This window comes from Clytia hemisphaerica, unplaced genomic scaffold (genome assembly GCF_902728285.1).
Source record: "Clytia hemisphaerica strain Z4C2 unplaced genomic scaffold, Clytia hemisphaerica genome assembly, whole genome shotgun sequence".
Lineage (NCBI taxonomy): Eukaryota > Metazoa > Cnidaria > Hydrozoa > Leptothecata > Clytiidae > Clytia > Clytia hemisphaerica.
This window is the reverse complement of record NW_027103595.1, coordinates 2930113-2942307: the sequence shown is the minus strand read 5'-3', so window position 1 is coordinate 2942307 and position 12195 is coordinate 2930113. Positions and strand designations below refer to the sequence as shown.

At 35.7% G+C, this 12195-nt stretch overlaps 3 protein-coding genes across 3 annotated transcripts in view; all 3 read left to right on the top strand.

The window, feature by feature from the left end:
• Window positions 1-757, top strand: part of LOC136801809 (uncharacterized) — a 31940-nt gene extending 31183 nt beyond the window's left edge. The window contains exons 9-10 of the mRNA XM_067058475.1: window positions 38-103; window positions 624-757. Coding sequence (XP_066914576.1) covers window positions 38-103; window positions 624-757 — 200 coding nt within the window. The remainder of the gene's footprint in view (window positions 1-37; window positions 104-623) is intronic.
• Window positions 758-3142: 2385 nt separating this feature from the next.
• On the top strand, window positions 3143-8576 carry LOC136801729 (uncharacterized). Its single transcript, XM_067058388.1, has 3 exons — window positions 3143-6397; window positions 7693-7755; window positions 8035-8576. The coding sequence occupies exons 1-2, from the start codon at window positions 3235-3237 to the stop codon at window positions 7728-7730; spliced, it is 3201 nt and encodes a 1066-aa protein (XP_066914489.1). The 5' UTR covers window positions 3143-3234; the 3' UTR covers window positions 7731-7755; window positions 8035-8576.
• Window positions 8577-10078: 1502 nt separating this feature from the next.
• Window positions 10079-10630, top strand: LOC136801808 (uncharacterized). The gene has a single exon (XM_067058474.1). It carries the CDS (start codon window positions 10079-10081, stop codon window positions 10628-10630), a length of 552 nt encoding a protein of 183 aa, XP_066914575.1.
• The last annotated feature ends 1565 nt before the right edge of the window (window positions 10631-12195 follow it).

Below are 12195 nucleotides of genomic sequence, written 5' to 3'. Positions count from 1 at the left end.
ATAAAGTATTATAAAAAACCGTTTCTCTCACCAGTAGGGTTATCCACAACAACTCAAACTAAACCAACCGCGTGCCCAAACACGAAGCAAGCTTTAGAATCAGGTAAGTTAAAATGACTATATGATTTACTTTTGGTTTTTTGAACCTTAAATTATTCTAATCTTGTTCTTGTTATTGCAAAGGAAATCGAACGTTATTTGGTCCTTAACTGTGGGGGGCGTACGGTTTTTAGGAATTGCGGAAATCGACCTTTTTTTCTTCGGAATTTCGGAAATCAGGCAAAATTCTTTCGGTATTTCAGAATTTTGAAATTGTTTCGGTATCGGAAATTCATGAATTTTTGCTTCGAAATTTCGGTATTATAAAGTTTTTATCCCCTTTTTTCGGAATTCATACATGAAAAATCAAAAATTAGTCAAAACGGGGAGAAGTACCCGAAAAATCAGTATCGCAAGTATTTTTTTAAGGAATCTCGGAAAATTTGGCAAAATTATTCGGTATTTCGGAAATCGCAAACCCCGTACGCCCCCCTTAACTGTTTGAGTTTCAGGCCTCAAATCGATAGTCTCGCCACATTCATTCCAGAAGAAAAGAGTTTAAAGATTATGTAATCTTTTATTAGATACTATGTCAACAATTTCGTTCATCAGATGTTATTTTGAAGGAATTGGAACAGTTCTTTTGATTGAGTTCATCATCTTCATGGTGTACCGTTATTCAAAACAAAGAAACAAGGATGCGAACCAAGGTAAATGATTGATTTGACTTCAAATTGATCCCAGTAGAAACATAGCTTGACTTTTTACCCACATTGAAAATCATTGCTTCTTGAAGAGTAGATGAAAGTTTGCCGGCTGAATAAAGCTGTAATCAATAGAAGTGGAAATTATAAGAATTTTTCCAATCCGCATTTACATTTTTATATTTGCTATTTCAATTTGTCTTCACTTGCTAAAAAATCTCTCAAGATATTATTTCCCCAGGAGGGGGGGGCTTAGGCAAATGGAGGGTACACAGTACTTTAGGCGTACAAACTTTCGCGAGCAGAAACTTTCGCGAGGACGAAAAATCGCGAAATTCACGACATTTACTTTCGCGAATTTAACGGAAAAATATTTTTCGCGAGCATAAACTTTCGCGAATCAAGACGTAAAATTGAGAATTTTCACATGAAAAAATGGCTTAGAGACACAAATACTTCTTTGGTTGACTTGAAACATTTGTCCTTTGACTTATTGCCCCGCAGGGGCTTTTGTTGCTTCACGTAGCGGGACTTGCTCGCCAGAAAAATATTCATGATTCATGTTCATGTTGTTTCTTCCGATTCTGAGCGGGCCGCCGTGGTTAAAAAATGTTCGCGCGCGATATCTCTTTTGTTGCTACTTGTATTGATTTCCTAGCTATGCACGGACAGAGAAGGTAGGTTTTCCTAGCTATTCCATCCACGATGGTTGACAATGACTTGCATTTTGTTTTGTAGCTAGCTGGGCTTTTTTTGCTGAACAAGAAAACAGAAAAAGGTATAAATATTCAAATATCTATGAAAATGTCTAAGAAAAATCATGATGAGCCTTCTTCGGAAGGAATATCTCAGAAATTTATTGAGCCTTCTTCAGTTTCTGATGAAGGAATTTCTCAGAAAATTATTGATGAGCTTTCTTCAGAGGAAGAACAGATAGATCAGGAGAGGTACGTGTACAAAAATGATAGAGGTAATAGAGACTTACATTTTATGAATTTGTGTAGACACCAAGATTCAGTGTATACATGTGCAGTAGACTCATTTTTGGAAATAGCATATACTACGTTTGGCCCATACATTGCTGAAATTGAGACACAGAAGAGCTTATTCTTTGATTTGTTAACAAATTGTTTGAAGTCATACAGTATCATTTTGAATGCAGACATCACAGACAATAGAGAAAATGAAGAAAACTTGTCTATTATTCGTCAGCCTGTTTGGGACTTCTTAATTGCAAATTGCACATCTTTTGAAAAACGTGATTGCGATGCTGAGTTTTCTCAGATTTTTTCAGGAAGTATTGTTCGTAATTTTTCAGAGCAAGAGAAAGCTTTATTTGAGACACGTTACAGAATGGAGGGATCATGCCCTAACTGTGGTGAAGAATTAATTCGTCAATGTAGTATATTTTTGAATTACATTTCAGAATTAAACTTAAATCTTTTAGATGACTTTATAATTGGCAAAATCTTTTAAACCCAGTTATGATTGATAAATCAATAATGTGCAGTAGTTGTGGGAATATTTCTCACGATACATCGCTAGTGTCATTTGTTGCACCTACAATCTACCTTGTAGAATTTGGAGGTGATTATGATATAGAATTTGGACAGAATTTGGTTTTAAATGATCAAAACTATGTGCTGAGAGGTCTTGTTAGACATAAAGGAGCCCACTTTTCATGTGCTGTATTAGATGATAACAATTGGATCTATATTGATGATTTACATGAAAAAACATTTTGTTGCGAAAGCTTGCGTCAACTTTATGAGATTCAAAAAGATGGATGGTTTTTTTGCATTTACATAAAGGAAAACATTTCTGATCAAACTAATTTTGTACATTTTGAGATAGCTAGCACTTTGAGGAAAAGAAAGATGGGCAAAGATGATTTAAAGGACTATCCATTAAGAAGCAAAAGCAAAAAAATTGAGGAAGATAAAGCTGAGATCGATAAAAGATATTATGCAAATAATAAGGAACATATTAATTTGAAAAGGAAGAATTATTACAAAAACAACTGTGAGGATAAAAAAAACTATTATGAAAAGACAAAAGACAAGCGTAAGGAATATTTAGCCAAAACAAAAGATTTGCAAAAACAAAAGCGTCAGGAATATTTCGCCAAAACTAAAGATTTGCGTAAAGAAAAACAAAAAGAATATTATGAGAAGAATAAAGATAAAATAAAGGCTCAGCGTGAGCGTAATCATGATAAAACAAAAGATTTGCGTAAAGAAAAAAAAAGAATATTATGAGAAGAATAAAAAAAATAAAGGCTCAGCAGCGTGAACGTAATCATGATAAAACAAAAGATTTGCGTAAAGAGAAACAAAAAGAATATTATGAGAAACAAAAAGAATATTATGAAAAGATATAAAGAATAAGAGAAATAAAGGCTCAGCAGCGTGAACGTAATCATGCTAAAAAAAGGCAAAATACAGAAAAGAATGGCGACTTTTTGGGTGATAAATTTCACAAAAAATTAGAAATGACTATTTTTCAGTGCAACACTTGTAAGGAAGGCTGGCCACTTTGTAAGACTCCAAATGATAAAAGTAATTATGAATGCGTACGATGTAAAAGAGATAAAACTCAGCCAAAGAAATTTAGTATTGAAAATGATATGATTCCAAGTAAAGTTCCACTGGAACTGCAAGGTTTAACACAGGTTGAAGAAATGCTTATTGCTAGAGCATTTCCTATTATTCAAGTTTATACTAAGCCAAATGGAGGGCAAAAAGCTTATAAAGGACATGTTCTAACTTTACCGCATGATGTTCAGCACATTGCTAATGTTTTGCCAAGATATCCCAGTGATATACCAGTTATCGTTTTTAAAATTGACGGGAAAGATAACAGATCAAGAGACCTAAGAGTGCGGAGACAAAAAGTTCTTGATGCATTAGTGTGGCTAACCGGAAAGAATAGTATGGGGGAACCAAATAACCCAAGGTACCAAAATGTGACTATTGATAGAAGTAGATTTGATAAATTGCCTGAAGATGATTATTTGCAAATGCCAATGAATGTAGACTTCAATCAAGAAGAGGTTGAAGATGATGATTTAGATAATGAGGGAATTCTTCCTGATTTTGGTCCAAATTCTGAGGATAGTGAAGAAAAAACTTATGATTGCAATACTGAAATGGGGAGTTTTATTCCAATTAAAGTAAAAACTAAGAAAGAAAAAGATATAATTAATGATTCAATTTTGAATCCAGAATCTGTTAAGATAGGCAACGAGCCTTTAAATGAGTTCACTACAGAGTATTTGGCTACTTTAGCTTTTCCAACACTTTTCCCAGATGGTAAAGGAGATCCAACCAATTCAAGCATCAGAAGGTCTATTGCTAAAAGTGATACAGAATCTTTTTCTGAAAAGATTAAACATTTGATAAAATTTGCTGAAATGATAGATGGGAAATGGGTATACAGATTTGCAGCCCATCCTCGATTTGGGTTTTGGGCTTACAATATGCTTTATCGTAGACGTCTGTTGGGACAAGGAAGTTTTTACTTGAAGCAAAATCCAGGAGAAGCTAATTTGACAATTAATGAATTACAGGATATGGTTAGAGAAGGTAGTCATGCTACAATCATGAAAAAGCTAATGAGATATGCGAAGAATGTAACAGGTACAAATGCGTACTGGAATCAGGCTAAAGAAGAATTAAAAGCTACAATTAGTCAGGTTGGTTCTCCAACAATTTTTTGGACTCTGTCATGTGCTGAATTCCATTGGCCAGAATATCATGCATTATTTTCAAATGATAATGATAGCTCAAGTGATACATTGCGAGAAAATATTATTAATAATCCTCATTTGATAGACTGGTTTTTTACTGTCAGAGTTGAAAACTTTGTTAAACTTTGGCTTTATGAGACCTTAGGTGCTGAATGGCACTGGTACAGATTTGAATATGCTGTTATGAGAGGCTCTATCCACTGTCATGGGGTAGCAAAACTTAAAAATGACCCAGGATTGTGCTCTCTTACTCAAAAGGCTTTAGAAGGACATATAGCTGAGAAAGAATTACTAGATTCTGAATTTGAGGATAATGTCAGAGTTGAGCTTGAAACTAAAGTCAATGAAGGAAAAGCAGCAGAAAGGGAAGTTACTGAATATGTTGATTCTATTGTGACAGCTTGTAACCCCTGTACTCCTGAAGAAGGCTGGGTAAAACCGAAAGTGCACCCATGCAAAAAAAAAGTTGAAGACATTGATGAAAATGAGCTTGACAATGATTATGCAAATTTAGTAAATAGTGTTCAGAGGCATACTAAGTGCAGTACAGCCTATTGCTTACGTAAAAAGAATGATGATGAACAATATTGTAGATTCAATTTTCCTTTTGAGGATTGCAATGAAACTTATATTGAATTTGAAGAATTGAATTCAAAGAAATATGGTAAGCAGTACAGACCAAAAATTGTATTAAAAAGAAACGACTCAAGAGTAAACAGGCATCAGAGATTGCAATTGCAATCATGGAGAGCTAATTGCGATATACAACCAATTATAGATTACAATGCATGTTTAGAATATCTTGCTAAGTATGCCTCAAAGGCAGAAAAAATATCAGATGTTGCTCGAGACGCTTTTGTTTCTGTTGTTGAGAATTTAAAAGGAACTGAACAAATGAGATCTGTTATTCAGAAATTAATGATTAGAGCTGTCGGGGAAAGAGATTTTAGTATACAAGAGGTAATGCACCATATATTATCATTAAAACTGGTCAGTTCATCTTTTCAAGTTGTTAATGTTTCGGTTGACGGATCTCGAAAGGTTGAAATCAATAATGAGGATGTCCTTACTGAAGCTTCAACTGTTGATAATTATGCTAACAGAGCTAACCTTGAAGGATGTGATGCATTCGTTTTAGATAGCAATTTTATGCAATTTGTTTCAAACTATTCAGTGCAAAAAGATGTTTTGAAAAAACGTAAGAAGCCAGTTATTGTTAGAGCCTTCCCAACACCATCATTTGATCCAAAAGGACCTAATTTTTATGTATTTTGCAAATACCAACTGCTAAAATACAAACCATGGAGGACCAGGATTAGTGATGCTTGGGATGGTTTAAGTGAGAATGATACTGATATGTTTTGCCAAAAATGGAATGAGTTTTTGCAAACTGATTTAGGTCAAAGTGTTGTCCCTAATTGGAGAAGAGAATTTAATAATGCTGAATTATATTTTGAAAGGTCAGAAACTGATGAGTTTGAAGAGAATGTTGAAGGGGAACGTGAAGAATGGATGCACTTAGCTGATTTATGTGCGAATAACAACGAAATTAATCAAGATGAGCCATCTCATAACGATTTAGAATATTGGCAGTCTTGTAGAAATAATTACACTGAAGAGCAGATTGGAAATATGGTTTCTTGGCTTGACAAAAGAAAAGCCGAAATGTCTGAGAACCCAGTTGAACAAGTGTTTGAACTAAAAGTAGACTCCCTTAATGAGTCGCAAAGAAAAGCATTTGATATATTATTAGATCATGATATGAATCAGAGAGATCAGCTATTCATGATGATTACCGGGTTAGCAGGGAGTGGAAAAAGTTACTTAATTAATAACATTAGAGCTTTACTGAAAGAGAAATGTATTGTATCAGCCTACTTTGGAATAGCTGCATTTAATATTAATGGTAAGACTTTGCATTCTTTATTGAATCTTCCAATAAGAGGAAAAAACCGAAACGATTTGAAGGGTCCTGCACTCTTACGACTACAAGAAAGACTCAGTGGAATTAGATATATGATTATTGATGAGTATTCTGTTGTTGGTCAAAATATGCTAGGATGGATAGATAAACGGTGTAGACAAGGAACAGGTGAATCAGACAAAGCTTTTGGTGGAATATCTATAATCTTGGTAGGAGACATTGCTCAATTACCCCCTGTTGGAGATGAAGTATTGTATCATAAGAAACCTAGAAGTGAAATTGGTACATTGGGTTTTTGCATGTATAGAAGGTTTACGACTGTGATAAAGCTGACAGTAAATGAAAGATCTAAAGGTGATGATTTTGAGCAGGAAAATTCAAAGCTGCCTTATTGAGATTAAGAAACGGTGATTCAACTGAGGAAGATTGGCAGATGTTCTTATCTAGGACACCTGCCAATTTGACTAATAATTTAAATTTAAAAGACTTTGTGAAATTATCTTTTTCAAATGAGAAAGTTGCTTCCGATAACCATGAAGCATTGATGAGCTTAAATGTCCCAGTGGCACAAATTAATGCAAGACACAGTAATAAAGAATCAGCTAAACTTTCTTCAGACGACATGGGTGGATTAGAACCTAAGGTATTTTTAAGCATCGGTGCAAGAGTAATGTTGACTAGAAACCTTTGGACAGACCAAGGACTTTGTAATGGGTCAATGGGAATAGTTAAAGATATTATTTATCAAGAAGGAGATTCTCCTCCAAATCTACCTATAGCTGTTATTGTTCAATTTGACTCTTTTTATAAAGGACCAAGTATATGCGAAGACCAGCCTCGCTGTGTTCCGATTATTCCTTTAACAAATTCTTCAGACCTTCGCGGTACATCGCATGAGCGACAACAGCTACCTTTGAGATTGTCTTGGGCAATAACTATTCACAAGTCTCAAGGATTAACTTTGAATAAAGCATGGATTGATTTAGGAAATACAGAAAGATTTATTGGTTTAGCGTATGTTGGGATCTCAAGAGTGAGAAAGCTAAAAGATATGATAATCGAGCCAATGACATTAGAGCGATTACAAGATATTAAGAAAAGAAAAAATTTTAAATTTAGAGAATTAGAAGAACAGAAAATTAACGGTTTGGCACTAGAAACTGAGGCGAGATTGATTTGATAAGGGTGTACATTGATGAGAACTAAACGTTTTTAATGACTGGGTGGGTGGTAATACATTTTCAAAATTGTAAATAATGATTTTTTTCTATTTAAAGCTCGATTTGAAATACATGTCACAAACACAATTCAATGATGCTTCTACATGACACTTCCTAAAGGTAAGAGTGTTATTTTAGTTGTCGTGAGTGTTTTTTCAGTGCAACAGTATAATTTGTAGAGTTATGTCTTATGTTATAGTGGTACTACTTTTTTCACGTTACATGGCAACAGAAGTCGCCCAAAGCTACACCTCTCAAATTTTGAGCCTTTTTAGGTGAAGAACCAGAATCAATCAAAACATCCCTTTGAACAGGCTTAATCTAGCAGAAAGGTTTATAGTGACATAATGGCTCATTTTTAACAATTTTAAATGATTTGATTTTTTTCTCCGTTTTTAGGTCATTTTCAAGCTTATCAACAAAACGAGAAAATGATTTAATAATCAACCTTCGTATCGTTATTTCACAATTTGACCTCTAGCATGTTCCGTCAATTCGATGCTATTTGTTCAACCATTTTCCTTGATGTTCCTGATGCGTGTATTAATTCAGATCAGTTATTTATATCGACTACATGATAACAAGTACAACGGGTTATGAATAATTTACATTCAACAAATAAACCTTAACGTTATCAATTCACAGCAGTTATATATTAACTACATGAATGCTGTATTTCTATCTACAACAGATTACGAATAGGTTAGATTCAACAAAACCTAAACGTTATAAATGTTGTTGACTTCGGATATACACAAAGATGCTGATACAATGATGCTTATTTCCCTGATAGTAGACTGGTGTTTTTGGTCTTTAACTATTTTAAATGTCATACCACACAACGTGGTAGTTGGAAATTGGACTTATCAATATTTTAAAGCAGGAAGCATATTTTTATAGAGACTTCTTTCCATTTTAAACGATAACATTTTAACACGAAAAATACTAATTTTAATACAATACATGCCTACTCTTACGTTCCAAATAAACGCCCCCCCTTGTTAATTTTTCGAAATTTTCCAACCCCCCGGACCTTATTAGGACCCCCCCCCCCCCCGTTTATCAATCTCTAAGAATAGTTTCAGCTGTCAAAGAGAAGGCCCCTTATTTTGCTCTAAATAGCCTGATTTTATTTTCAATGATTAATTATTCCAAAGTAATCTTGAGGTTGAGTCAGAATATACTCCTCAGTTGTCACGTCCTACTGCCGGACTTTAAGGATGACAGCCAAGAAAAGGACTTTACATCTAATTTCAACTTTAGAACATAATGTTGTTTTAAAAGGCTTTTATTGTCGTAACTAAATGTTACTTATCAAATTATAATGGCTGGCAATAAATGTTTAACTCCGGCGGTTTCGGGGCATTTATAGCTTCAGCTAACTGCTAGTTGAAAGGTTAGACTGTGATATTCTTGCCGGAATTCCATTTTGCAAAACAAACGATATTCATGTCCATTTAAAAGCTGAGACTATTTCAATTGGGAATTCCACTATTCCGTACGGCAACAGAGGTAGAGATGCCTCAAAAAACCAACGTCAAATCCGTCGTATCAGCGCTACGCTTCTGTGTAATGACTCTGAGAAAATTGTAATGCCAGGTGAATATATCGAGTTTAAATCACCTGCACTTCAGGAACTTGATTGTGAACTTGCCATCGAACCACATACACCAGCGCAAAATCGAAGTGACTGGATACATCCATCCATCTCACGTGTCATCAACGGCGTTGTGAGAATCCCGAATATGACTGATCTATCCAGATCGCAAAGTTGCAGCATATTGCCCACATTCATCCTGTCATTGTACCTGACGAAACACCAATCCGACAGGACAACAGCCTCCCAACACCTTCAACACAACCATAAACTGCCTCTATTGAAACCCTCTCCGTCGATCCTGATGCTCTCCTCACAGCTCAACAACGACAACAGTTCGTTACACCAATGCTCGCTATCAAGCGGTTTACCAATCAAATTTTGGTGCTTATAACGACTAAAGTGGTCCCATCCGTGCTGACATCAATCTGGGTCCTGTTGAACCTCCTTCCCAAAAAGGTAAACTTCCATTTTACAATCAAGGGAACCTCAAACTTTTACAGGAAGAAGCTGACAAACTTGAACGTTTAGGCGTCCTTGCGAAACCTGCGGACGTCGGGGTCAATGTGAAATTTGTGTTCCCTAGCTTCTTATGTAAAAAACCAGACGGGAGCTATCGATTTGTTACAGCTTTCAACAACTTGGGTCAATATGTTCGAATCACACCTACTTACCTACCTAACAATGAAAAGTGATGATGTTCTACACCGTTTGTCGAACTACAAATACATCATTAAAACTGACTTTACTAAGAGCTTCTTTCAAATCCCAGGTACTAAGAAATCCATGCCATACTTAGCAACAGTGACCCCATTTAAAGGACTGAGAGTTTACTTACGATCTGCTATGGGGATGCCCGGTTCATCCGAATTTCTCAATGAACTAACATCTCGAGTATTCGGTGACTATATTACTGGGGGATTTCTTATCGTTATCCACTACTATTTGTTTATAGGAGCGTACACTATCCCAGACCTACTTCGTGATTATGAAATGGTCCTTCAACGCATCTCAGAAAACAATCTCACGCTTTCTCCAATGAAAACCGTTATTTGTCCACAATCTACCGTCATCTTAGGATGGAGATGGTCCAATGGTACCATATCACCTTGTAATCACAAAATATCCGCTTTAGCTGTCGTTCCACCACCAAAGACATGTTCTTCAATGTGCTCATATATCAGTTCGTTTAAAGCTCTCTCCAGATGTATCCCGAAGTATGCTTCATTAATATCGCCGCTTGAAGATGCCATTAAAGGTTTAGACGGTCACCAACGTATTGATTGGGATGATGCCCTTTTGCGTCATTTTAAGACTGCCCAAACGGCAGTCCAGAAACGCTCACCGTTCCTCGGCGATCAGATCAGTCATCACTCACAACAGATGCATCCCCGGTGAACAAAGGAGCCACCATTTTCGTTAATCGTGACGGGAAGCAACATATCGCACAACATTACAGCTTTAAACTCAAAGAACATCAATTGAAATGGTACCCTTGTGAATTAGAAGCACTAGCCATAGCATCCGCCGTCAACAACTTTTCTTGCATGCGGTCCGTTAAACAATTTCTCTGACCTTCAACTTCGCGAACAAACAGACAGTTCCGACAGTGATTTTGTTGAAGAACCTGCTGACAATGTAATAGACGGAGAGGAAATACCACAACTTCCTCAACAAGAGAACACACACCAGCGCCCACTCCGACAACGTTATCAACCACAGTGGATGAGAAGTGGGGATTATGACTTTGAAACAGATTGAGAATTAAGCTATTGATTAATGCGTTTTGTTTATCCCGATGAAGGGAAAATGCCTATGTTGATTTATTCTATTCTACCTGTATGAGAAAGTGGAATATGATGAGATGTATATATTTATTGCTATATTATTTGGCTGAGCTCGTTGTGTTGCTCAGTAGTATGAAAGTTTATGTTTGATTTACGAAACACTATTGTTGCTGGTCTTGTAAATGTATTAACCTTGGGCAAAAGCTCAAAATGAAGACTGACTGCGCCATTGTGCCATTCTTACACTTTATTGACATTTGTTTATTGTTTATATTTTTCAGAGTTAACTAACATATTTACAAGAAGAGGTTTTATTATATAGTTGCATTCAATCAAGGACTTCGATTTGATCTTCCTGTTTACTAGTGTGTCGTTTGTTGAATCAGACAAAATAAGAAGTAAATTTTTACTACAGATTCAAAAACAGAAAAATGAGCCACAGTGAAAAATTGTCCATGTACCTGAATATCTATGCAATCGTTTATCTCCCTTTAAGACAGAAAAAGAAAAAATTTCAACTCAAAGTGAACTAAGCCGATTTGACGTTCCCATTTCTTCAAATGAGTCAAATAAATTCAAATATGGTGTCTTTCAGTGTCTTCATTAAAAATGTTCAAAGTGTTTTGGGAGCATGATATCTAAAATCTCATTAGTTTTATCCAAATACTTCAATATTTTTGGCTCACCCGGTAGTCTAAAACACATTTAAGGCAAAAAAGATCCAATTTACCCTGACATTTGCTAAGATTAGTTCTTGCCAAGATTGAAGAAAGAAGCAAAAATTGAAATACCGTTACATTGTTTCCCAAATCAAGTTTTTTCGGGCTTTAAAATAAAGTGTCAACTTGTCCTTATTGAGCCTAAGAAGAACAGTAGTCTATACTTGAAGAGACCTAAAAGGGGACTTTGAATGAATTAATTGGCAGCTCAGCTGCTAGAATACATTGTTTAATAAAATCTGCAAAAAATGGTTCACCTCATAGTCCTTCCCACCACAAACTGCTCTTCTTCTGTCACTCATGATTTTAATGATTTTCTTCCTGATGGTCTATTCTTTCAGTTTCCTCTTCTCGTTGATTAACAACTCTGCTATATTTTCCAGTATCTGTTGGAACTGTTTCCCGGGGGGTGGGGTACTAGGGTTGCGAGCTGACGGGGGGGGGTGCCGCCCGACTT